The sequence below is a fragment of the Podarcis erhardii genome (genome assembly GCF_964252035.2).
Source record: "Podarcis erhardii genome assembly, chromosome: 3".
NCBI lineage: Eukaryota > Metazoa > Chordata > Lepidosauria > Squamata > Lacertidae > Podarcis > Podarcis erhardii.
Genome location: NC_138507.1, coordinates 116179206 through 116207090, shown reverse-complemented (window position 1 = coordinate 116207090; position 27885 = coordinate 116179206). Strand labels below are relative to the sequence as shown.

The 27885-nt window shown below is 45.9% G+C and overlaps 1 protein-coding gene across 2 annotated transcripts in view; it reads right to left on the bottom strand.

The window, feature by feature from the left end:
• The window catches only part of REL (REL proto-oncogene, NF-kB subunit), a 60568-nt gene that overhangs the window by 11330 nt on the left and 21353 nt on the right, over positions 1-27885 (bottom strand). For both annotated transcript variants that reach the window (XM_081854741.1, XM_081854740.1), the window contains exons 4-5: positions 20716-20807; positions 1011-1151 (exon numbers count right to left, since the gene is read on the bottom strand). In XM_081854741.1, the coding sequence (XP_081710867.1) occupies positions 1011-1151; positions 20716-20807 (233 nt within the window). The remainder of the gene's footprint in view (positions 1-1010; positions 1152-20715; positions 20808-27885) is intronic.

The window sequence follows — 27885 nt, the reverse complement described above, 5'->3', positions numbered from 1 at the left end:
CATTGCGATTTCATCCTCAGAAACTGAGGGAGAAGAGGGTATCTTCACACTCTTTCAGTCTATCAAAATGGCGTTTGTCAGAACTGGTTATATCACCCTATTCAGCTGAAATTTACCTAGTACTTCCTGTCACTAGTCTATTGTTTGAACATGTCTTGGTCACGTATAAGCGTATTCCATTTTTAACCAAGATCTGCAAATATTGATTTTTGTCTGGTACATGACACATTAAGCAAATGTGGTGGTATCCCTGGACTGGTTGAAAGAAAAAAGGCAGACAGGTAGAGACTGGCCAAAAACATGCTCAGGTTGGTGAGAGTGGGCCTCATTCACCCTAATGCATCAGCCCCCTCCAAGTTGTGTTCCTTCATTTTCAACCTCCCTCTCCATTGGGCCTGTGCTGGATAATTACAGGATAATGTGGTAAGTGGGCTTCTGGAGGAGATGGGGAATGAGGAAATGGTTGAGTGTGTGACCCAGTCATGAGAGATATTGAGCAATGTACATGTGGATCAGCCCTAACCCAGAGAGAATAGCTTGGGCCAAGGGGTCATCAGTGTTACGAATATAGTTCCATTCCACCTTAAAAGGGTACAGGCATGATTGCTGTGTGTCACATGCCTGTTTACTTCCAGCACAGTCTGCTGGGAACTTCCGTTTGTATATAGCTTTTGTGTTACTGATGTTTTGCTGGAGACAAAGGGAAGCAGGCATGTTTTCCTCTGTTCCTGAACTATGCTGAATAAAATGCTGTACATTATGCTTACACATTTCTCTGCCTGCCTCTTCTGCTGTGAGAAGATTTATACACTCTGCTGACAGAGCGTGCATGGGTCTCTAAACGTATCTGAGGCTCGTGTCGCTGATAGATGCTATTTCCAAGGGAGACCCAGCTGGGGGCCTGCCTGATGCCTCCGTCTCCCCAGCAGTATCCCAACAATCAGGCAGGGAGCCCAGCAGCAAAAAGAGAGACAGAGAGATGAGTCGCAATCTGATTCGCAGGTACTTACGGTTGTCATAAATCGGGTTGGAGATGACAGGGGCAAGGGGTAGCGTGCAGTTGCCATGTTCGTCAGGGAGGAAAGCTTGGAAGCAGAGCCTCACCACGTTGAGGTTGTACTCTTCAATGGCCATCAGCTCCTCTTCAGATACTGGGGAAACAAAGACAGTCCAGAAGTGAGGACAGGGCTGTAGGACAATTGCATCACAGTGGCACCTGAGGTCCAGGGGTCTGGGTGAGCTGGCTCGTCCTGTTTCACATTGCAGTCCATACATTCTAGCCTATCATCCGCAGATCTTAATTCTAATAAGTTCACATCACCTATTTTCACGTTGATTTTACAGTCCTCTATGCAAGGCTGTATTTAACTTATATGCAGAATTCATCATGCAAAAGGCTGGGCTAGATGATCCCAAGCTGGAATTAAGATTGCCGGAAGAAATATCAACAACTTCAGATATGCAGATGACACAACCTTGATGGCAGAAAGTGAGGAGGAATTAAAGAACCTTTTAATGAGGGTGAAGGAGGAGAGCGCAAAATATAGTCTGAAGCTCAACATCAAAAAAACTAAGACTATGGCCACTGGGCCCATCACCTCCTGGCAAATAGAAGGGGAAGAAATGGAGGCAGTGAGAGATTTTTCTTTCTTGGGCTCCATGATCACTGCAGATGGTGACAGTAGTCACGAAATTAAAAGACACCTGCTTCTTGGGAGAAAAGCAATGACAAACCTAGACAGCATCTTAAAAAGCAGAGACATCACCTTGCCGACAAAGGTCTGTATAGTTAAAGCTATGGTTTTCCCAGCAGTGATGTATGGAAGTGAGAGCTGGACCATAAAGAAGGCTGATCGCCGAAAAATTGATGCTTTTGAATTATGGTGCTGGAGGAGACTCTTGAGAGTCCCATGGACTGCAAGAAGATCAAACCTCTCCATTCTGAAAGAAATCAGCCCTGAGTGCTCACTGGAAGGACAGATCCTGAAGCTGAGGCTTCAATACTTTGGCCACCTCATGGGAAGAGAAGACTCCCTGGAAAAGACCCTGATGTTGGAAAAGATGGAGGGCACAAGGAGAAGGGGATAACAGAGGATGAGATGGTTGGACAGAGTTTTCGAAGCTACAAACATGAGCCTGACCAAACTGCGGGAGGCAGTGGAAGACAGGAGTGCCTGGCGTGCTCTGGTCCATGGGGGTCACAAAGAGTCGGACACAACTAAACGACTAAACAACAACAACAACACCACAAATCTATGATTGCTACTCATCACATCCTTACGATTATTACTCTTTCTTTTGCCTTTCTCTAATTTGCAGCTGAGAAAAAGAGGAAGAAGGTTTCTCTTGGGCTATTTTTAAATTCTACTTCCTACTGCAAGAATGAAAGAGAGCATGGTAAACACTCGTGTGTCCCCCACACCCCCCCTTAAAGGTACTATGATAACATTGCCTAGTGTTCATGCAGAACTTTTGCTGAAGCACTATATGTGCATGATCTCAGTAATCTGTACAAGAACCAGTAACATAGGCCAGTCTTATCACTGCCATGGTGCAAACAGGGATATCTGTGTGCGTGGACAAGGCGTGTGGCTGGTTTAAGGCCCCCTCAGTGAGCTGTGAAGTAAAGAGGAACGGAAGCCTGCCCCAAACCGCCCAATGTGTTTCCACACAATGTCTTCCTCAGGGGTGATAGTTGCACTTTCACCTGCCTTTAAAAGGTGCTTCCTCCAAAGGTGAGACTTGAAGCAGGTGTTTCCGGAGCCTCAGCTCACACTTCTTAACCACTAAACTGCAACATCATCTTTTTCAACACTACAGCAGTTCCTGTACTGCCACCTCCACCAGAAAATTCTACCCTGGAACAAGAAAGAGCCAGCCCAACCTATGGGCAAGTGAAGCAGTTGGCCATCAGCAGAAAGTAGCAGAGGACCAGATTCTGAGCATGTGGGCACTGTAAGGAATCGCCATGGATGTGCAGGCAAAGCATGCTCTCAAAGAACGACCGATGACCTTCACAAACCAGTCTTACTGTTATGAATTACCATATTTTTCGCACCATAGGGCGCACCTAGTTTTTAGACGGGGAAATCAATAAAAAAAACTCTCCCCCCAGCCCCAAAGAGCAGCGTGCAGGCTGCACACAACCTCTCCCTGCCGGAGGGGTTGCGCGCGGCTATGGAACAAGCCTGCATTCACTCCATAGGACGCACACACATTTCCCCTCAATTTTTGGAAGGGAAAAACTGCATCCAACAGAGCGAAAAATATGGTAACCTTCGACAACAACAACCTCTCCATTTCCGGCAACTATCACTCAGTCAATATTTTGTGCAATTTGCTGGTTGCCAGCATTAACAGTAGGGGTGGCCATAGGGAGGTGACATTTGAACAGCAAATTGTCTGGCTCAGAGTCACAGCCACTGTGCTACGCTGGGTTCTCAGGAGGGACAGGGTCATCTCATCTGTCAAGAGATACTCTGCAGGAGTGCCTATTGCTCACAGAAGAGGGGGAGCTTCTGTTTCTTGGCTGTACATACTCTGTGTTTGTCAATGGCCCAACCACTCCAAGCGTCTAAGGAGGTCAACCGCGAGCAAGCGAGATGCAACACAAGGTCACTCTCATTACTCTAGTAAAAACTTCTGTCTGCTGTGGCCAAGGCGCGCGCGCTCTCTCTCTCTCTCTCTCTCTCTCACACACACACACACACACCACACCATTAGTCTTTTTCAGAAAACATTCTGGAAACAGGTAGAAGGAAAAAATGTAAAATTCAGGCATCCAAGAGATCTGAGAGAATGTTTTGTTATTTGTTCTGTCATTTCCCCCTATAAAAACTGCATTTTGGCTCTAGGGCTGTTAATATTTTCCCTAGCTCCTGTGTGCATTTCAAAGCAGCCTTGAGAGGAGGAAATCTGCAGCTGCTGTTTGTGCTGATTGTGCACGGTGAACAACTTCTTCCCTTGCTGATTTCAACAGATGATATAGCTGTTAAAGGTACAGGAGTGAGCAGACCAGGTTACACAATGAAGCAAGGCATAGAGGCAAACAAGTGTGAACTTTTTTATATATATACATTGAGATCATGTGCTTTGACAGAGAATGACTCCAGGGCTTGATTACAAAGAAGAGAAGAAGAGTTTGGATTTGATATCCCGCTTTATCACTACCCGAAGGAATCTCAAAGCGGCTATCAATCTCCTTTCCCTTCCTCCCACACAACAAACGCTCTGCGAGGTGAGTGGGGCTGAGAGACTTCAGAGAAGTGTGACTAGCCCAAGGTCACCCAGCAGCTGCATGTGGAGGAGCAGGGAAGCGAACCCAGTTCACCAGATTACGAGTCCACCACTCTTAACCACTACACCACACTGGCTCAAACACACACCTATTTGAAAATGCAAAGGCCATTTAGAACTTCACCGTGAGTTTTGTGATTTTTCGGAAAAGGGGAGGTGGCATAAATAAACTGGCATTAAAAATAAAAGGCCAGAGATGCTAAAAATAAAGAAAACGAGAAGCTAAACATGAAATAAGAAAGATGTGGCAAGGACCATTGGCATCTGCAGTGAGGGTCAGAAAATGACTAGGCACTGAGTCCCAAGACAGCTGGCAGGTTGAGATCCTACTCATAGCTAAGTCTCATGACCCTGTGAACACTCTCATCCCCCATAGCCCTAGGCACTAGCCCCAAACCATTCAATGCACACATTTCCAGCAGCACCTACACCCACTCAAGCCCCCTCCACAAACACCAGACACCTTCACCTACTAGTACATTATGGTCACAAAATATCAGCTTTTGCCCACTCACCCCACAAGTCCATGACTCACTCACCCACCCACCCACCCACAGGCAAACTCCCCCTTGCATGTTTGGGCCCAGACTGCCACACCTCCCCCCCCCCATCCACCCACATTTATTTGTGGGCATTGCAGACATTGATAGCTGCCAGGCTGCGTAAAGAGTTCTAAGAAACATGCTCCTTATTAACTGTCCTGTGTTAAGCATGCCCTGTCTGACTGCTCCTTCCCCACAGCCTCTCTGGCTGCAGCAGAGTCCTTACGGCTTCCTTTAATGCAGAGGTTCCCTAACTTATTTGGCCGACCGATCCCTTTTCAGAAAAAATAAATAAATTACCCAGCACCCCCCTGGAAATCTACCTTCTTTAAGCAGACAAACAGAGAGATGCAGTGACTAATTTGCATTCTTTTACGTATCTATATTCCTAATTGCGTCCTGCAACGTAGTAAAGAAAGATGCTGTTGTAAATAATAATAATAATAATAATAATAATAATAATAATAATAATAATAATAAGGTAAAGGTTAAAGAGACCCCTGATCATTAGGTCCAGTCATGGCCAACTCTGGGGTTGCGGCGCTCATCTCGCTTTATTGGCCGAGGGAGCCAGCGTACAGCTTCAGGGTCATGTGGCCAGCATGACTAAGCTGCTTCTGGCAAACCAGAGCAGCGCATGGAAATGCCATTTACCTTCCCGTCGGAGTGGTACCTATTTATCTACTTGCACTTTGATGTGCTTTCGAACTGCTAGGTTGGCAGGAGCAGGGACCGAGCAACGGGAGCTCACCCCGTTGCGGGGATTTGAACCGCTGACCTTCTGATCAGCAAGTCCTAGGCTCTCTGGTTTAACCCACAGCGCCACCCGCATAATAATAATAATAATAATAATAATAATAATAATAATAATAATAATTTTTATTTATACCCCGTCTTCCCTGGCCAGAGCCGGGCTAACACCTGGCTAACACCAGTAAAATTACAATAGAAACATAATAGGGGAGGGACCCCGATTTAAAATACAGGTTAAAATGCTGCCTCATTTTAAAAGTAGCCCATAGATCAAAACCATAAGGGGAGGGAAGACATAAGGGTCAGACTGAGTCCAAACCAAAGGCCAGGCGGAACAGCTCTGTCTTGCAGGCCCTGCGGAAAAATGTCAAGTCCCGCAGGGCCCTAGTCTCTTGTGACAGAGCGTTCCACCAAGTCAGGGCCAGTACTGAAAAGGCCCTGGCCCTAGAGAGACCTAGTTAAGACACACTGAAGGTACTGCAGCCCGCCTGCCATTGACCAAATAGGCAGGCAAACTACGATCCGCCTCTTGGGTCTGGGGGGAGTCAAAAAGGGTTCACCCAAACCCAGGGAAAGCCCTCGCCTCCAGCATGGCTGCCAGATCGAGCGGGGGGGGGGCACTGTTACTGCCCCACAATGGTGCCTGACCTGGCCGTTAGCGTCATTACAAAACAGACTATACACGTATGAATGGTTTTTCATATTTCTCTTCTCTTTTTTGTTTATGCTTTCACCGCCCCCCTATTTTTATTCAACACCCCCCAATTGCACTACCCCCCCCCTTAGATTGTTCTAGTGCCCCCCAGGGGGCAATATGTGTCTGGAGGCAGTTGGAGGCTGGATGGCGGCTAACAGATTGAGACTGAATCCTTACAAGACAGAAGTGCTGTTTGGGGGGGACAGGGGGCGGGGGGGGGGGGCTCCCTGGTCCTGAATGGGGTAACTGTGCCCCTGAAGGACCAGGTGCGCAGCCTGGGAGTCATTCTGGACTCACAGCTGTCCATAGAGGCGCAGGTCAATTCTATGTCCAGGGCAGCTGTTTATCAGCTCCATCTGGAACGCAGGCTGAGACCCTAACTGCCCGAGGACTGTCTTGCCAGTGGTGCATGCTCTAGTTATCTTTCGCTTGGACTACTGCAATGCACTCAATGTGGTGCTACCTTTGAAGGTGACCCAGAAACTACAACTAATCCAGAATGCGGCAGCTAGACTGGTGACTGGGAGCGGCCGCCGAGACCACATAACACCAGTCTTGAAAGACCTACACTGGCTCCCAGTACGTTTCTGAGCACAAGTCAAAGTGTTGGTGCTGACCTTTAAAGCCCTAAACGGCCTCGGTCCAGTATGCCTGAAGGAGCGTCTCCACCCCCATCGTTCTGCCCGGACACTGAGGTCCAGCGCCGAGAGCCTTCTGGCAGTTCCCTTGCTACGAGAAGCCAAGTTACAGGGAACCAAGCAGAGGGCCTTCTCAGTAGTGACACCTGCCCTGTGGAACGCCCTCCCACCAGATGTCAAAGAGAAAAACAACTACCAGACTTTTAGAAGACATCTGAAGGCAGCCCTGTTTAGGGAAGCTTTTAATGTTTAATAGGTTATTGCATTTTAATCTTTTGTTGGAAGCCCCCCAGAGTGGCTGGGGAAACCCAACCAGATGGGCGGGGTATAAATAATATTATTATTATTATTATTATTATTATTATTATTATTATTATTATTATTATTATCGCCCACTTTGGGAAACACTGTTCTAATGAAATTATATCACTCCCCATATATGTACACACTGCATTGGAAGAACATTTCCCCACATCCCACCAGGACCCTGGGAACTCATCCAACACAGAGCTACAATTCCCAGCACCCTCAATGAACTACAGGTCCCAGGATTCTTGCAAGGGGTGGGGAACTTTAAATGTATAGTGTGTATTCAGGGAGTGTGATTGCTTCTCTGTCTTCCAGCGAGATGTTTCCAGCCCACAACCAAAGCATGAAAGCAGGTAGCCCTAATCTGTTATTCAATTTCCACCCTCAGCCACAAGTGGCATTCGAAGTGGAATCGGACCGGGAGGCTCCTTCCAATATCTCTGCTGACAGCTGTCCTCCTACACCCGCCGGCTTAATCTCTGTTTCTACCGGCATTCCCACTGAAAGCTTGTGCTTCGCTAGCGAGCTCATTAACCACGGCCAATCCCACAGAGGAGAGGGCTGCTTCCTCATGATCACAGCCTCCCCGTGACGTGTCAGTTTCGGTGGAACGATTGCAGTGAACTGTAGGAGAGCCGCAGAGTGTGATAGATAGGGGAGCTTTCGCAGAGAGCTGGCGCAGGCCTGTGTGACGCCCTGGCGCGAGTTGCGCAAAGCAAAGCGAAACCCACAACTCTTCCCTCCTCTGCCGAACTTCAAGCAATCCCACCTGTTTGGCGAACGCTTTGCTCAGGCCTTTCTGCGTTTCAAAGCTGCAACTCTGTACAGTGGTACCTCGGGTTAAGAACTTAATTCGTTCCGGAGGTCCGTTCTTAACCTGAAACTGTTCTTAACCTGAAGCACCACTTTAGCTAATGGGGTCTACCGCTGCCGCCGGGCCGTCGGAGCACAATTTCTGTTCTCATCCTGAAGCAAAGTTCTTAACCCAAGGTCCTATTTCTGGGTTAGCGGAGTCTGTAACCTGAAGCGTCTGTAACCTGAAGCGTATGTAACCTGAGGTACCACTGTATGTAGTTTACAAAAAACTCATTGACAACAATGCATAGTCAAACCTCACTCATACAACGTAATCCGTTCTGGAAAGCCATTCGTCTTCCAAAACGTTCGACAACTAAAAACTGAACGCAGAAGCCTCAATATAATAGGGAAACTCAAAACAGAAGCCGCGTAGCATGTTCGGCTTCCGGAAATTGTCCCAAAACCGGAGCAGGTTTACTTCCAGGTTTTCGTCATTCGGGAGCCGAAATGTTCCAAAACAGAGGGGTTTGGCAACCAAGGTTTGACTGTACAGCATTTCAACCATTTGTAATACATGAAACATTAAATAATATATACAGTACCAAAATAATAATGACATGCGCAACTCAATAGCTCAGAGCCAAGCAGTCCACATGTTCCTTAAATATGTCCATGAGAGCAACTCACTATATTGTGTACTTGTTCTGGTGCGATCCCAACAGAACTCCGACAATGGCATTGAATATGTTAACTAAGATTTCGTATACTGGAAGTTGTTGAAATGCCGTACATTATTGTTAATGAATTTTTGTAAACTACATATTCAACCATAGGAAAAGTAAAATCTGAAATGTAACAAAAATTGAGACAGAAACTCCTTAAAATCCCAGTGTGTTCTGAGTCTGAGTAGGTGGGTTATGTCACATTTAAGGGAAACTATGGGCTTCCTTCAGCATTCTCAAAGAAAGAAAGAAAGAAAGAAAGAAAGAAAGAAAGAAAGAAAGAAAGAAACCATTTACTCATCTATTTATTGCAACTAACTAACCAGATTTTGGTTTTGGGTTTTTTAAAAAACAAAAACACAGATTGCTAAATGAACTGGAACGTTTCATTGATTTATAAGATTTCTTAAATTTTAAAATGCAAAGCGAGTCAACGACATGTACAAGATAATGAAATACACACTTTTGTATCCCCACAGCAAATGGATAGAATCAGCAGCTCAACCGAGACAGCAGGCTAAACCATGGACTGCCCCAAACACAAGTTTGAGCCAAACCATGACTTGGTTCAGTCATAAGAGAAGGAAAAGAAGGGCCGCACCATCAATCAGGGGGGATAGAATGTGGAAAACCACGCATGTGCAGAAATTATATTTTAATGATCTCTGGCATAGAAGGTGCAAGAAAATACAGAATGAGGTGTAGTCTAAATTGCCGAACAATATGTAATGTAATCCCAATGTCAAGTGTTAGGCCAGGCTTCCTCAACCTCGGCCCTCCAGATGTTTTTGGCCTACAACTCCCATGATCCCTAGCTAGCAGGACCAGTGGTCAGGGATGATGGGAATTGTAGTCTCAAAACATCTGGAGGGCCGAGGTTGAGGAAGCCTGCGTTAGGCACTTAAACAACCAACCAGACAAACAGCTAGCCTTGAACCACCTTGCCAAAAAATAAGTAAGTCTCCCAAAACAGTATATTTTGCTCCCTCCTCCTCAGAGACCCCTTCTCCACTCACACACTGTTCATGGGACACTGGTGGTCCTGCAAATGGGAGCATGGCGGGGGAGAATTATGCTCAGTACTACAAAAAACAAACAAACCAAAACAGTCCAGTAAGTACGTTCATTGGTCACAGGGTGCGGGAAGTAGGGGAATGGGGAACTGGTGAGGGAGAAGTGAAGGAATGGAGTGCCTTTGAGGGGGGTGTGGCTGGCTGGCAGCCTGCATCACTGAACTGAAGCTCTCTTCCTTACTACAATATTAATAATACTGACCTATCTAAAGTGAATTGGGACGCGGGTGGCACTGTGGGTTAAACCACAGAGCCAAGGACTTGCCGATCAGAAGGTCGGCGGTTCGAATCCCCACGACAGGGTGAGCTCCCGTTGCTCGGTCCCAGCCCTGACAACCTAGCAGTTCGAAAGCACATCAAAGTGCAAGTAGATAAATAGGTATCGCTGTGGTGGGAAGGTAAACGGTGTTTCTGTGCGCTGCTCTGGTTCGCCAGAAGTGATGGCCACATGACCCGGAAGCTGTACGCCGGCTCCCTCGGCCAATAAAGTGAGATGAGCACCGCAACCCCAGAGTTGGTCACGACTGGACCTAATGGTCAGGGGTCCCTTTACCTTATCTAAAGTGAATACTGGAAGGCACGGCTAGTGAACCTTTTCAGCCCAGTGGACCAGATCTTTGACCTCCAAGACCCCAGCAGGTGAACTTAGACAGGTGGGCAGCCCAATAAGCAGGTGATCGTCAATGATTTGGAAAGGGCCGCAGAAGGTGCTTTGAAGGCACCGGTGATTGGTGGTGCCTTCAAAGCCCCTTTTAGCCAAGCCTCACCTTTCCCCGGCCTGCGCTGGATGTTAGGAACATAACAAGACAAAGCATGCAAAGCACTTGAACGCTTAAAAGCACCACCCAAATCCAAAGGAATAACAACACATTGGGAATAAAGGAGAATTTGCACAGCCCAGTTTACAGAGCCTCTGGTTTTCCTCTTCTACCTCTTTCCTTTTCCCTTCCCCACCCACACCAGATAAGAGACTGGACATTGCCAAAAGGAAACATATCACTGCAAGTATGAGTCAATGGCAGAGGGCTGGTGGCATGACTAAAGCCTTGCCAACTCGACGCACGGCAAGTGGGTGGAAGTTGTCCCACCACCCTCTCTGCCTTGTGGGTGGCAAAGTGGCCGTCGTATGATGAGTTCAACCTTTCAGTTCAGCATCATGTGGTAAGGGAAGCAATTCTGTGATGTACTTCATGATCCCCTTTAGGTAATGACTGTGTCTGAGGACCAATTGCCAGCATCTCCTGCTAAAAAGGCTCAGGTAGCAGGTGATGATACAGGTCTCTGTCTGAGAGCCACTGCTTGAGTAAGGCAAAAAAGAGAGAAAGGACCCCTGGAAGGTTAAGTCCAGTCAAAGGTGACTATGGGGTTGGGGTGCTCATCTCGCTTTCAGGCCGAGGGAGCCGGCATGTGTCCACAAACAGTCCATAAATAGCAACAACCTAGAGGTCCCGGGCCCTAAGATAGTTAGATTAGCCTCAACCAGAGCCAGGGCCTTTTCAACACTGGCTCCGGCCTGGTGGAACGTTCTGTCTCATGAGAGCAGGGCCCTGCGAGATCTGATTTCCTTCCTCAGGGCCTGTAAGACAGAGTTGTTCCATCCGGCCTTTGGCTTGGAATCAATTTGATTCCCTCCCCCTCTTTCTTTTTTCCTTTCTCCTCCTGTGATGAGGCTGCATTTTAATGTTTTAATGTTATATTTTAATCTTGTCTTTTAAGTTGTATTTCAATCAACTTGTTTTTATAATTGGTTGTTAGCCTGAGCCCGGTCTTGGCTGGGGAGGGTGGGGTATAAATAATAATAATAATAATTATTATTATTATTATTATTATTATTATTACTATTACTATTATTCAGGGTCATGTGGCCAGCATGACTAAACCGCTACTGGTGCACGGAGGACCATGACAAGTGCCAAAGCACATGGAAAAGCCGTTTACCTTTCCACCGCAGTGGTACCTATTTATCTACTTGCACTGGCGTGCTTTCGAACTGCTAGGTTGGCAGGAGCTGGGACAGAGCAACGGGAGCTCATTCCTTCATGGGGATTCGAACCACCGACCTTCTGATCGACAATCCCCAGAGGCTCAGTGGTTTAGACTACAGTGCCACCCGCATCCCTTCAGAGTAAGAAAATACTGAACTAGATGGACAGATAGTCTGACCTGGTGCAAGTCAACTTCCTATGCTCTGCTGTGACTCTCTGCAACCATCCATTTTCTTCAACAGCATGTTGTACAATTCACAATTAGGCAATAGTGTGTCACATCAGCAAGACAGAACCCTGTCACTCCAAGTTCTTTGACTCCAATTTGCCTGTTCAGAGCTCCCTCTTTCTGATTGTGCTTTTGTAACCCAGGGGTCCCCAATCTTTCTCAGCCCAGGGACACTTTTAGAAAATGGAGAGAGTGTTTTGGGAAACGCAAAATACCCGTTTCACAGCAAGGAAAACTAATGATGTTCAGAAAAGAACTCCCTAAAAAAAGGAGGGGGGACATCCCAGGTATACAGTAAAGTTTACATTTTTAGATGTTCACTTAAAATAACTTCAGAGAATGCCTATACTATGAAGTGTTGGAGTAACCCTGACTCTGACCTCCAGTTTCAGGTTGTCCTCCCTAATACTTCATTCCCATGAGACCAGGGGGTAGGGAGTGTTTTTCAGCATGAGGACCTGGTTTCCTTCTGGGCAACTTTCTGAGGTTCACATGTCCATGGTGGGTGGGGCCAGAAGCAAAGGTGGGTGGAGCAATTAATGCAAACATTACCTTTGTAAAGTAGGCTAGCTTCGACGCACTCAAACACCCTTCCCTATCCTTCATCGAGCTACTGGTCAAAGCTCATTCAGATGACAGGGGTGGCTGGTCTGGGAGACATTCCCAGACATTGGATCTGGGAAGGTGGAAGGGCTAGGAGGGGCACAGAAGGTAGAGACAGAGCGAATTACAGGTGGAGTCCACTATCTATAGTTTTGTCCCCCATCCTCCTCCCTCCCTCCTCCCTCCTCCCTACACAACCTTGATGGCAGAAAGTGAGGAGGAATTAAAGAACCTTTTAATGAGGAGTGAAAGAGGAGAGCGCAAAATATGGTCTGAAGCTCAACATCAAAAAAACGAAGATTATGGCCACTGGTACCATCACTTCCAGGCAAATAGAAGGGGAAGAAATGGAGGCAGTGAGAGATTTTTCTTTCTTGGGCTCCATGATCATTGCAGATGGTGACAGCAGTCACGAAATTAAAAGACGCCTGCTTCTTGGGAGAAAAGCAATGACAAACCTAGACAGCATCTTAAAAAGCAGAGACATCACCTTGCCGACAAAGGTCTGTATAGTTAAAGCTATGGTTTTCCCAGTAGTGATGTATGGAAGTGAGAGCTGGACCATAAAGAAGGCTGATCGCCGAAAAATTGATGCTTTTGAATTATGGTGCTGGAGGAGACTCTTGAGAGTCCCATGGACTGCAAGAAGATCAAACACATCTATTCTTAAGGAAATTAGCCCTGAGTGCTCACTGGAAGGACAGATCGTGAAACTGAGGCTCCAATACTTTGGCCACCTCATGAGAAGAACAGACTCCCTGGAAAAGACCCTGATGTTGGGAAAGATGGAGGGCACAAGGAGAAGGGGATGACAGAGGACAAGATGGTTGGACACTGTTCTCGAAGCTACCAGCATGAGTTTGACCAAACTGCGAGAGGCAGTGGAAGACAGGAGTGCCTGGCGTGCTCTGGTCCATGGGGTCACAAAGAGTCGGACACGACTAAACGACTCAACAACAACTCCTCCCTACCAAGCTCTGTGAAGGCGAAACTGTGCCCCCTTCACCCTGATGGGAGTAGCCTCCGCTGGCAAACAAGTGTTGTTGATAAGCAGTAGTCCCGTGCACAGCGGAAGGATGAGGATGAGGAGTACGTGCTACATACTGTATATTGCTTTATTTACACTTCAAAGCTGGTATGTTACAGAAAAAACATCTTGCCTCTGCCAGAGAAAAGCATCCTCTCTCCTCTAAAGCACACACTGAACTGCAAAGGACAGTGAAAAACAGGAAACCAGTGTACGTCACATCCAGTCTCCCTTTCCCATGGGAAAACCCAACAGTAACTCTGACTGTGGAATGTAAACATTGTCTAGTGACAAGCACTTCGCTGCACAGTGAAGAGAGCAGAAACCAACATCCTCCCCCTTTCTGTGAACATCACTGGGCAGCGTGTTCGTACAATATCAGTACAAACCCAACCTCTGCACATAGGTACAGTGTTGATCCCTTGATACAATCTTGGACAATACATCAGCAGGAATTTCATTACCTGGCATATAGGACACCGTTACGAGTCCCTTCTGAATACGTTCCCTAGCATGTTGCAACTTCAATTGCAAGTGCTTCGTGCTTTGCTTACAACCTTCAGAATTCAGCAAAGCCAAACATGCTTTGTTGTCCTGGTAAACCTGGATTGGACATTTGACAGGAATTTTCATGTCTTTGCACAATTGTAACAACCATTCACAATCTTTAAGTGAATAAGACAGTGCATTCAGTTCAGCTTCACAAGTACTTAAGCTAACTGTTGTTTGCTTCTTGCATGACCAATCAAATAGACCCTGATTGTACATATAGCAAACTCCAGACGTACTTTTCCTGTCTGTAGTGTCACTTCCAAAACTTGCATCTGCAAATATTTCAAGACCACCAGACTTCTGATTGTTAAATCTCAGTCTGTAATGCATAGTGCCTTTCAAATACCGCGCTATGCGTTTCAGAGCTTTCCAATCCTTAACAGTAGGATTGTTGACTTGTCTGCTTAGCAAATTACAGCTAACAGCAATGTCTGGTCTTGAACATCTGGCAATGAAGTTTAGCTTGCCTAGCACACTTCTGTACAGTGTAGTGTCAGAAAATGCTTCTTCAGTGTCATCTACCTGATAACCTGTTGTCATCGGTGTGTCTACAGGGTTAGCATCCATCAGGTTTAGTTTGCTTAACACATCAGCAATTTTCCGTGACTGGTGTACTAGAATGTTACCATCTTGATCTCTCTCTATTTCCAGAGATAGGTAGTTGTTTACCTCACCAAGATCTTTCATGTCAAAGTGCTCTTTCAGTTGAGCTAGGGCGTTATTGTACATTGTGACATCCTTCCAAAAGAATAAAAGATCATCAACATAAAACAAACAATACAGTTTCTTTTGCCCCTCCTCTTTGACAAATACACATGGATCAGCTTTCCCTTGCTTAAAACCTAGAGAAAACAATACTTCAGTGAGTTTTGTGTGCCAACACCGTGCACTTTGTTTGAGACCATAAAGGGACTTCTTCAGAGCACAAACAAATCCCTGTTTTACCTGTACGCCATCAGGTGGAAGCATATAAAGTGATTCATCTAGAGATCCGTACAGAAAAGCTGTATTCACATCATGGTGACTAATGTGTAGATTCTCCTCTGCAGCTAGCTTGAGCATAAGCCTAATGCTCTCATACCTCACTGTGGGTGAGTAGGTCTCGTGATAGTCTTCACCTGGTACCTGTGCAAAACCTCTGGCTACCAATCTGGCTTTGTGTCTGACTATCTTGCCATTTTGATCAGTCTTCGCTTTGAAGACCCATTTGCTTCCAAGCAATTTCATTCCTGGAACTACTGGAACTAGGTCCCATGTTTTGTTCCTTTCCAAGGAATCAAGCTCAGCCTTCATTGCATTTAACCATGGCTCAGCTTCCTTTGAATCCAAATCCTGGATTTCTTGGAAACTTGAAGGTTCAAATACCTTCTTGGAGCTTTTAACATCTGTTACTGCTATCTTAGCAAATTCATCAGCAAATCTCTTTGGAGGTCTGCCTTTTGTGGCTCTTTGTGACCTGCGAATTAGCCTTAGGTCTTCAACACTTTCCTCTTCCTTTTTAGGAGAAAAGTGGCCTATTGTGAACAATGGTTCCTCCAATTCTTGATCAGAGCTTTCAGAGGGTCGCATAGAGGCTTTCGCACTCTTGAAATCCTCTGAATCACCCGATTCAGTTTCAGACTCAGAATCAGAACCTTCATCAGTGGGTGTGGGTTGTTGTGGTTGCTTTTGACTATCCTCAGTCTCATCACTGTCATCAGGATAACATTGGAAAATTCCCACATTCTCCCCCCACTTGGCATTGTACTCAACACTTCTTGTGAGCTTAATTGCCTTTGAGTCAGTCATCATTATTCTGTAAGAACCTTTCTGATAACCTAGAAAGATACCATGCAATCCACGCTTGTCTAACTTGGAGTTTTGTGGTGAGTGAACCCACATGTCAGAACCAAAAATTTTCATGTGTTTGATGTATGGCTTCTTGCCAAACATCTTCTCATACGGGGTACAACCAATCGCTGAAGATAACCTGCGATTATAACTGTAAGTGAAACATGAGAGAGCTTCGGCCCAATAACTCTCTGGAAGGTTTGCATCATGCAGCAAGGTTTTTAACCCTTGAAGCAATGTCTGATTTGCTCGTTCCGCAAGTCCATTCTGCCATGGCGAGCGAGGACTAGACAAATCGTGTTGAATTCCTTTCTCAGTCAGAAAAGCTTCAAACTGCTGAGAAGTGAATTCTCCCCCGCGATCACTGAAAAGAGTCTTTACCTTCTTACCATGCACATTTTCCAACCAAGCACAGAATTCCTTGAACCTAGGAAAAGCCTCTGATTTCTGCTTGAGATTGTACACATAAATATACCTGGAAAATGCATCAATGAGAACCATGAAGTACCTGTTTCCTCCCAAAGAGGGCGCTAGTGGTCCAACCAAATCAGCATGAACAATTTGGTATGGTTCTGTAGCTTGCCTACTAGACACCTTACCTTTCGCAGCCATTTTCACCTTGTTTGCTGCGCATGCCTTGCACTTCATGTGGTACCTGCAGGGTTTAATAGTCATACCTTCAACCAAGGGAGGCATCTTAGATACTGCCTCAAAATGCAAATGACCAAGTTTTCGATGAAAATCGTGAATACATTCTGCATGCAAACTTTTGTTAGAACCTGCAATGCAACAAGTGTCATCCTGCACAACATCATCATAATACAAAACATACAAACGATCAACATATTCAGCATACAATACATAATCATTTTTCTTTGTGATGATGCACCTTTTGTTCTTAAAGGAAACGTCAATATTCCGCTCATTCAGCTGTCCAACGCTGAGCAGATTATGTTTGGCATCCGGCACATAAAGCACATTCTGTATCGATAAGTCCAAACTGTGAAGAACAACAGTTCCGTAGCCTTTACTGGGGATTGTGTGGTCATCCGCCTGGTGAATCGCACCTTCCTGCGGTGTAAAAGACACGAACAGTCGCTTATCGTTGCACATGTGATGGGTCGCCGCTGAATCAACAACGAAGAAAGATCTAGACGTCTTCTGGACCTCTGCAACTTTTGGAGTGAAGCGTGAGACCATTGCCTTGGGCTGCGTTGTCCTGGACACCGGACCTTTGCCTTTGCTCTGGCCTCTTCCACGCGATGAGCTTCCACTGCGCTGCTCTGTCTTGGCCCTGGGATATTTGCATTCCCTCTTCATATGGCCTAGACGTCCACACGAGTAGCATTTCACTGCCTTCAAAGCTTTGGCGCCATCTGGTGGTTCCACTGCACTATGGGATGACGTCTGTGAAGTCTCCCACTTGCCCATGCAGCCAGCACCCCGGCGGTCTGCTTCATTCAGAATCACGGCAGTAACATAGTCCACTGTCAGCTGAGCAGTAGGCTGTACAGCAATCTGAGTCGCAACAGACTCCCAACCTGAACCCAAAGATTGTAGTATCATGAAGGAATACACAGCCTCTGGAAAGTTGAGTCCTCTCTGTTGCAGCTCATGTCTCAGATTCTGCATCTCCATCAGATGTATACGCACATCTCCACCTTCAGCAAGAGCCATATTATGCAGCTTGTTAAAGTAAAACATGGTGGATCCAGCTTCTGTCCTCAAGTGAGCCTCTCTCAAAGCGTCCCAAATTTGTCTGGCTGAGGTCTTATCACGCAATAGACAGAGCTCTTCTGGGGTACTATCAATGTAAGAGTTCCCCTTGCTTTGGAATCTTTAGCTTCCCATGCATCTGTAACTGGAGCTGGGGGGGTGTCTGTAATAACTTCAAACAGACCCTCTTTCCGCAGAATAGCCTCTGCATAGAGAACCCAGTCCGCATAGTTATTCTTATTGAGCTTAGGAATTCCACAAGCATCCTGAAGGGCCATCATGACTCTGGCATTAGCCTTCTGTGTCATCTCTGCTGCTTTAAATCAGGCTGCTTTATACAAGCTGTGTCTGTGTACAGCTGCTTCAAACCAAAGGCAAGTTCAAAACAGCCTCTGTGAGCCTGTGCCATTCTGCTTAACTGCAGCTGCTTCAAACCTCATTCCAAAGGCAAGTTCAAAAGGAAAGTTCTAAAGTGCTTTCTCTCTGCTGCCATAAATAGTGCTGCGTCACTATTTTCTGCAGCTGCTTTCCTCCAAGAGCACTTTTAAAAGTTACTTTCGATTTCCCCGCATAGTAACTTTGCCCGGCAAACGGCTTTAAAAGTTCAAAGTCCAGCCATAAAGCCATTAATTAGAAGCTGGCAGGCTGCCCGGAGCAGTAGCACATACCTCATCAATCATCTTGACACGCAGAGCAGATTCCGTTCCGATCTGTCCCCCTGCATTCCGATCCTTTGCCGGCACTCCGATTCGACTTCTGGGCCCATAACCAAATGTTGTTGATAAGCAGTGTCCCGTGCACAGCGGAAGGATGAGGAGTACGTGCTACATACTGTATATTGCTTTATTTACACTTCAAAGCTGGTATGTTACAGAAAAAACATCTTGCCTCTGCCAGAGAAAAGCATCCTCTCTCCTCTAAAGCACACACTGAACTGCAAAGGACAGTGAAAAACAGGAAACCAGTGTACGTCACATCCAGTCTCCCTTTCCCATGGGAAAACCCAACAGTAACTCTGACTGTGGAATGTAAACATTGTCTAGTGACAAGCACTTCGCTGCACAGTGAAGAGAGCAGAAACCAACACCCCAATCTTTCTCAGCCCAGGGACACTTTTAGAAAATGGAGAGAGTGTTTTGGGAAACGCAAAATACCCGTTTCACAGCAAGGAAAACTAATGATGTTCAGAAAAGAACTCCCTAAAAAAAGGAGGGGGGACATCCCAGGTATACAGTAAAGTTTACATTTTTAGATGTTCACTTAAAATAACTTCAGAGAATGCCTATACTATGAAGTGTTGGAGTAACCCTGACTCTGACCTCCAGTTTCAGGTTGTCCTCCCTAATACTTCATTCCCATGAGACCAGGGGGTAGGGAGTGTTTTTCAGCATGAGGACCTGGTTTCCTTCTGGGCAACTTTCTGAGGTTCACATGTCCATGGTGGGTGGGGCCAGAAGCAAAGGTGGGTGGAGCAATTAATGCAAACATTACCTTTGTAAAGTAGGCTAGCTTCGACGCACTCAAACACCCTTCCCTATCCTTCATCGAGCTACTGGTCAAAGCTCATTCAGATGACAGGGGTGGCTGGTCTGGGAGACATTCCCAGACATTGGATCTGGGAAGGTGGAAGGGCTAGGAGGGGCACAGAAGGTAGAGACAGAGCGAATTACAGGTGGAGTCCACTATCTATAGTTTTGTCCCCCATCCTCCTCCCTCCCTCCTCCCTCCTCCCTACACAACCTTGATGGCAGAAAGTGAGGAGGAATTAAAGAACCTTTTAATGAGGAGTGAAAGAGGAGAGCGCAAAATATGGTCTGAAGCTCAACATCAAAAAAACGAAGATTATGGCCACTGGTCCCATCACTTCCAGGCAAATAGAAGGGGAAGAAATGGGGGCAGTGAGAGATTTTTCTTTCTTGGGCTCCATGATCATTGCAGATGGTGACAGCAGTCATGAAATTAAAAGACGCCTGCTTCTTGGGAGAAAAGCAATGACAAACCTAGACAGCATCTTAAAAAGCAGAGACATCACCTTGCCGACAAAGGTCTGTATAGTTAAAGCTATGGTTTTCCCAGTAGTGATGTATGGAAGTGAGAGCTGGACCATAAAGAAGGCTGATCGCCGAAAAATTGATGCTTTTGAATTATGGTGCTGGAGGAGACTCTTGAGAGTCCCATGGACTGCAAGAAGATCAAACACATCTATTCTTAAGGAAATTAGCCCTGAGTGCTCACTGGAAGGACAGATCGTGAAGCTGAGGCTCCAATACTTTGGCCACCTCATGAGAAGAACAGACTCCCTGGAAAAGACCCTGATGTTGGGAAAGATGGAGGGCACAAGGAGAAGGGGATGACAGAGGACAAGATGGTTGGACACTGTTCTCGAAGCTACCAGCATGAGTTTGACCAAACTGCGGGAGGCAGTGGAAGACAGGAGTGCCTGGCGTGCTCTGGTCCATGGGGTCACAAAGAGTCGGACACGACTAAACGACTCAACAACAACTCCTCCCTACCAAGCTCTGTGAAGGCGAAACTGTGCCCCCTTCACCCTGATGGGAGTAGCCTCCGCTGGCAAACAAGATGCATTCTATCAGAGCCAAGGACAAATTGCAGCTTGGCAAAAACACTAAACGAGGGTGTGAAGCAAGGCCAGTGGGCAATATGGACTCAGGAAAGAGGGTGTGGCTGCGGGGTGTGTGTGTGCCAAACTGGCCTGATATTCCCTAGCCCTGCCATACTATTTGTTGCATTATTTGAAGCAACATCTTCAACAGCAAATGCATGAAATACTTGAGCTGAGCATCTAATGGGATGGGAGTTCCACAGACACGTAGCTGCTCCAGCCTGCCCCTTAACATGGCTTGGCACATTCTGAGAAAACGAGCATCCCATAAATGAATCCATTGAATAAAACATTGGCAAAGTAAATTGCCGCAGTTACTTACCACTGAAGGGGTTGATTTGCTTTGTGATCCGGGAGACGATCGATTCCTTGAGCTCTCTCTTCTTTACGCACTGTATGCCCAAATTCTGAAAACTGGAACACGCACAGTCAACCATTAGCAGATTAATTAAAAAAAACGAAGAAGAAGAAGCAACAGCAACTCAATATTGGCATGAAATGACTTGTCGTGGAAATTTCGATTCTGACAAATTCCGCTGCAACTCAATGAAGAGAACAAAAAGGAACATAAACTTTGGCAAAAAGCAAAAAAGGGGGGCAAGCAAACTGTAAGGTATGCTACAAGAGAATCTGAGGAGTGCGTTGCTAAAAACAAGAAGTTCCTTAAGGACATTTGTAGCAGGAGATCTTCTAAAACAGGGGTTGGCAACCTAAAGCCCATGGGCCACAAGCGGTCCATGGGGGTCATTTAACTGGCCCATGGACCCCCACTGCCCAGTCGGTTCCTGTGCGCCGCGCTAAACCAGCACAGAGCAGAGCAGGGACCGCCTTCAGCGATGCTGGCCGGATTCCCATTGGCTGCAGGAAGCTCTTGCAGCCAATGGGAAGCTGTGCATGCCTCCTCCGTGTTGGAAGGAGTGCCAGAAATAGTGTTTGCGCATGCTGTCAGGATCTCCGTTCGGCCAAGCTGATAAAACTCATATTCCTCCGGCCGAGCCTTCAGAATCACCTCCGGCGATAATTAACGACCTGAGCCTCTGATAAGGCCTCAGGCACATTCCCATCCAGCAGAGTTTCCAGCACAGGGAAGTGATGAGATTTATGGCTACATGGCTAAAGAGTTTTATTTCTCGCTACGCAGACAGCAAAGAAAAATACATCCTCTCTCTGTGAAAGCAGAGAGCAACTGAAACAAAGGAACAGGAAACCAGTAACGTCACATCCGTCTCTCATCTCCCGTGAGACTTCCAGTAGTATGGAATGTGTCTGGAATGTAAACAGAGTCCTGTTAAGCAGCTGCTCAGTGGCAAACAGAAAGTAACACATGCAGGCATACATGCACACATACTCCGGCTCACCGCAGTGGCTGTAGGACCGGGAACCGGCCCAAGCCACAAAAACTTTGCTGACCCCTGTTCTAAGGAGGCAACTGGGCCCTTAGATGGCAAGGGAGTCTAAAGAAGGATAAGGAGACTCTAAAGAAGCTAAAAGAATTTTTTGCATCTGTCTTCACAACAGAAGACAAATCCCAGTGAATGAACTAAGTTTTGCAGGAAGGGAGTCTGAGAAATAATAATAATAAAAATTTTTATTTATAACCCGCCCTCCCCAGCCAAGACCGGGCTCAGGGCGGCTAACACCAGATATAAAACAATTGATTAAAATACAACTTAAAAAACAAGATTAAAATACAACATTAAAATGCAGCCTCATTTCAGCAGAAACTCAAAAACTTTTTGGGGGATGAAAACATCAAGTCTTCACCAAGGCTAACTATCCAGGCTGGTCCTACGTAGGCCAGAAAAAAGCCAGAGAAGTCCCCAAAAAGGAGTTCAATCACAGAAGGAAAAAGGAAAAAAGAAAGAGGGGGTGGGGATCAAGAAACTGAGACAGATAGTCTCAGGGATGAAGTTCTAGGCCTAACAGACAAAATTAAAACTGACAAATTGGCAAGTTCAAATTACATCCACCTGAGAGTTCTTAAAGAACTCAAATGTGAAATTACCAAACTGGCAACAATAATGTGTAGCTTGTCCCTCATTTCAGCCACCATACTTGAGGACTGGAAAACAGCCAAGGCAATGCCAATTATTTATTTATTTTTTTAAAAAAGGATTCAGGGATATCCTGGAAATTAGAGGCTGGTTAGTTTAACTTCTGTCCCAGGAAAATTGGTGGAAAGTATTGTTAAAGATAAAACAGCCAAGCACCTAGAAGAACAAGCCCTACTGAAGCATGGCTTCTGCAAGGATAAGTCCTGCCTTTCAAAGAGTTCTTTGAGAGTGTCAACAAGCACATAGCTAGAGATGATGCGGTTGACAAAGTGTACTTGGACTTCCCAAAAACTTCCCACAAGGTACTTCACCAAAAGCTCCTGCATAAGCTTAGCAACCATGGAACAAGAGGAGACACCCTCTTGCGAATCTGAAATTGGTTAAGTATCAGGAAGCAGAGAGTGGGAATAAATGGACTGCTCTTTGAATGGAAATGGTGAAAGTCCCCCAAAGATTGGTACTAAAACCTATGCCTTTTAGTTTGTTCATTAACAAACTAGAGCTAGGTGTGAGCAGCGAGGTGGCCAGGTTTGCTGATGACATTGAATAGTTCAAGGTTGTTAAAACACAAAAGGATTGCGAAGAGCTCCAAAAGGACTTCTCCAAACTGAGTGAATGGGCAGTAAAATGGCAAATGCGACCCAATGATTTTATGCTGGGGCAAAAAAAATTCACATATATTCCCATGGGGTCTGAGCTTGATCAGGAACAAGACATTGGGCTCATTGAGCTATCGCTTGTTTCTTGCCCAGAATGCATGGGTCTGGTTAGGCTTTCTGCTCATCTTGTGCTTTCTAGGCACAATCCCTAGCGGTTTCTGTGTGCGCCACTCCTTTCCCCAGGAAAACCTGCTCTTTACTGCTGAATTGGAGCAAACGTCAAGCCACGGAAAACCCGATCAGCATTTGCTCCGATTCAGGGGTAAATAGCGGGTTTCCCCAGGGAGAAGTGGCGAGTTAAGGAGAACTGTGGACGAGCCCTGAGAGTGCAGCAGCTGCGAGAAAGACAAATTCCATGCGGCAGATCATTAGGAAAGGAATTGAAATCGAAACTGTTGATATCGTAAGGTCGCTATGCAAATCTACGGTGGAATACTGTGTCACCTCCAAAGGAAACTGTAGAGTTAGAAAACCAGCACGATGAAGGGGATGGAGCAATACTTGGGACTTTTCAGTTTTGGAGGAAAGATGAATAAGAGATGCCACAACAGAAGTTTATAGAATTGTGCGAAGCATAGAGAAAGTGGGGAGAGATAAGCTGTTTCTCCCTCTCTCATGACACATAATAATAATAATAATAATAATAATAATAATAATAATAATAATAATAATAATTGTATTATTTATACCCCGCCCATCTGGCTGGGTTTCCCCAGCCACTCTGGGTGGCTTCCAACAGAATATTAAAATACAATAGTCTATTAAACATTAAAAGCTTCCCTAAAGAGGGCTGCCTTCAGATGTTGTCTAAAAGTCTGGTAGTTGTTGTTCTCTTTGACATTTGATGGGAGGGCATTCCACAGTGCAGGTGCCACTACCGAGAAGGCCCCCTGCCTGGTTCCCTGTAACTTGGCTTCTCGCAGCGGGGGAACTGCCAGAAATTATTAGAGCTTCAGTTGGATTAGAGGGCAGATCCAAGGGGGCGAGAGAGTTTAGAGCCTATTATTTCTTGGGCTGTTTTTTGCATTAGTGTGTTATCATAGCAAATGATGAAATACTGAAGAATGACCTTTCCTTTTAAGAATGACTGCTTTACTTTGTTGACTAAACTCTAAGATTCCTTCGATTTGTCAAACAGGCACTGAGCTTTGTGTGAACTAGGCTTTGTTTATCTTGCTTTCAGTTCTGTATTTTGTTACACACACACACACACACACACACACACACACACACACTGTGATTTTATGGTGTGAACCACCCTGAGATTTACAGATGTAGGGCGGTACAAAAATTAATAATAATAATAATAATAATAATAATAATAATAATAATCAGTGTTACTCCAAATTAACTGATAAGCCACTTGGAAAATTTTGAGTAGTGCAAATTTCAAAGGATAGCTGTGCTTTGGTTAGTGTGTTGCCTCGGAAAGCCTTTAAATGCAAACTGAAACCAGTTCCTACCACCATCCCTACAATGAGGTTTGACCTGATACGGAAGAGTTAGGCACAGCCCCCAGCCATTCAGACAACCCTGCGGTGACAGTGCCTCAATCGGCACTGGGATTTCTTACAAAATGGCAGGCCTAGGTGGACTGGGTTGAACATCTGATCAGCCTTTTTTCTTTTTATGGCAAAAATCAGCGAGTCCATACCAGTATTTACCAAGCCAGCTGTTTTTCGATTACAGTTCCCATAATCCCTGACACTGGTCCTGCTAGCTAGGGATTATGGGAGTTATAGTCCAAAAATAGACAGAGACCCAAGTTTGGGAAACACTGGTATAGACCATGGGTAGGCAAACTAAGGCCCGGGGGCCGGATCCGGCCCAATCACCTTCTAAATCTGGCCTGTGGACGGGCTGGGAATCAGCATGCTTTTACATGAGTAGAATGTGTCCTTTTATTTAAAATGCATCTCTGGGTTATTTGTGGGGCATAGGAATTCATTTATCCCCCCCCCCCCAAAAAAATATAGTTCAGCCCCCTGCTGAAAAAGTTTGCTGACCCCTGGTATAGACAAACAACATGACAGTATAAGACAATACAGTTTAACTTCCACATAGCTACAATTCCCAGCACCCTTAACAAACTACAGTTCCCAGCATTCTTGAGGGGAAGGAGCCAGGGTGATTTAAATGTATGATGTAGGTGTGATCCTTCACCATAAAAAACCCCTGAATATTCATTCTTGATATGGTGGCACACAGGAATTTGGATTAAGGAACAAGCAGTGTTAAACACTTCCCACAGGCTTTTAGAAGACATCCTGAAGCTTTTGATGTTTAATAGACTAATGTATTTTAATATTCTGTTGAAAGCCGCCCAGAGTGGCTTGGGAAACCCAGCCAGATGGGCGGGGTATAAATAATAATAAATTGTTGTTGTTGTTGTTGTTGTTGTTATCCAGCCCCAAAAATCCTGGCAAATCCAGGTGTGATTTAAGACAGTGGGATTCCCTGCACCTACCAGATATCGCTTGGAGGCAAAGGTAGAGTGTAGAATTGGGGCAGGTGTCCTTTCTTGGGACAAGGGTAACTGTACTCCACCTCTGGAGACAGGGCCGGCCTGCCCATGAGACAGACTGAAGCAGATACCTCAGGCGGGGGAATCCCATGGGACGATGCTGTCCCATGTGGATCATGCAGCTGCTTCCAGCGAGAGCTCGTAGAATTCTCATGAGATCTTGCCAGAAGCCGATGTAGCTATAACCTCAAGCACACAACCCCAGAAATCAAAGCTTCAGCAGGGACGACACCTTCCTGTTTCACCTCAGGTGGTAAAATGGGCCGGGATGGCCCCTTTGTGGAGAGACCTCCTGGGTCTACCCTCCCGGCACAGTCATTTGTGGCTCTGCCATTCCCTTAGCTGCCAAACCAATGGCCCAACGGCTACGGCTGCTTCGATGACTAGGATGTTTTGTCAACATTCAGGTGCTTTTCAAGACCCAGCGGTGCGCACACATCTCCTCCGTGAGGCACAGGAAGGACGGCGACTTCCTTTCAGAACTGGATGTTCTGCTCTGATATGAAGCGCTGCAGTTCAAAAAGCAAAACCGCTGTCGCTCTGTTTTTGCCTCTTTCACAGGGAGATGAAAGTGTGTGTTTCTCTTCCACTACCTCTTTGGCCCAGTAGTGATGTATGGAAGTGAGAGCTGGACCATCAAGAAGGCTGATCACCGAAGAATTGATGCTTTTGAATTTTGGTGCTGGAGGAGACTCTTGAGAGTCCCATGGACTGCAAGAAGATCAAACCTCTCCATTCTGAAGGAAATCAGTCCTGAGTGCTCACTGGAAGGACAGATTGTGAAGCTGAGGCTCCAGTACTTTGGCCACCTCATGAGAAGAGAAGATGCCCTGGAAAAGGCCCTGATGTTGGGAAGGATGGAGGGCACAAGGAGAAGGGGATGACAGGACGAGATGGTTGGACAGTGTTCTCGAAGCTACAAACATGAGTCTGACCAAACTGGGGGAGGGAGTGGAAGGCAGAAATGCCTGGCGTGCTCTGGTCCAGGGGGTCGCGAAGAGTTGGACACGACTAAACGACTAAACAACACCTCTTTGGCAGAAAGTCCAAGTGGCAGAGATCTGTGGTGTAGTAGAGGAGGTGCACAAGGTCCAGAGTGGGAACAATGATACGACCTGCCAGAATGCCCAGGGTCTCCTCAGCTCTGGCTAGTGAATGCAGTGATAATGAGGCTTTCAAGATCATTTGAGACAGATTGGCATAGAGCAGGCATAGGCAATTTTGGCCCTCCAGATGTTTTGGGACTACAGTTCCCATCATCCTGACCATGTGTCCTGTTAGCTAGGGATGATGGGAGTTGTAGTCCCAAAGCATCTGGAGGGCCGAGTTTGCCTATGCCTGGCCTAGAGGTAGTGTGGCTATTTTTAAATACAGCTTTATCCAGGAAATCTATGCCATAACCAGGACCTTCAAAATAGCACATTCCCTTGAAATGTACCAATGTGTACATTTACGGTACAATTCATCTAACTCAGAAGTAATTGAGTTCAGGGGTGCTGCTCTCAAGGAAGCAGGTATAGGATTGTAGCCTTACAGTACAAATTTGGAATCCTAGAACTGTAGAGTTGGAAGGACTACAATTCCCATCATCACTAGCTAACAGGACCAGTGGTCAGGGGTGGTGGGAATTGTAGTCCCAAACATCTGGAGGGCCAGAGTTTTCCTATGCCTGACCTAGTCCAACCCCCTGAGAAGTAATGTCTACTGAGAAGTAAGTCCTATTTAATTCAGTGGGTCTTACTACCTGGAAAGCAGGTTTGGATTACTGCAGTCATAACCCCGCTTACCTGGGAGTAAGCTCCACTGAAGTCAGAAGGACTTGTTTGCAAGTAGACATGATTGGGATCACACTGTGAGGCTGGAATTCTAAGCCTACTTACACGGGAGTAAATCCCATTTAATTCAGTCGGATAGCAGATTACGGCTTGCGTCGTAAATGCACATGGAATGGAATTTACTCTGAAGTTTACTCGATGCTTTCAGACTTCTCTTTTATGAACGTGAGCAGGTTAAATGGAATAGCTCTGAAAGGGGGCCTACACTCCCACGCAGAGAAAGATCCCCCCCCCCCAAACTGTCAGCAGAGGACGTGAGCGTCCATTTAGCAGTAGGTATTGTGGTTTTGTGTTTTAAAAGCATTCACACGGGAAATAGTGCAAATTGGTCAGGTTGGCATTAGAGTTTCCACAAAAAACAGGGTGATGTCAAACCATGTGATCAAGGAAAAAATGGTAATATATTGCCTATACACAGAT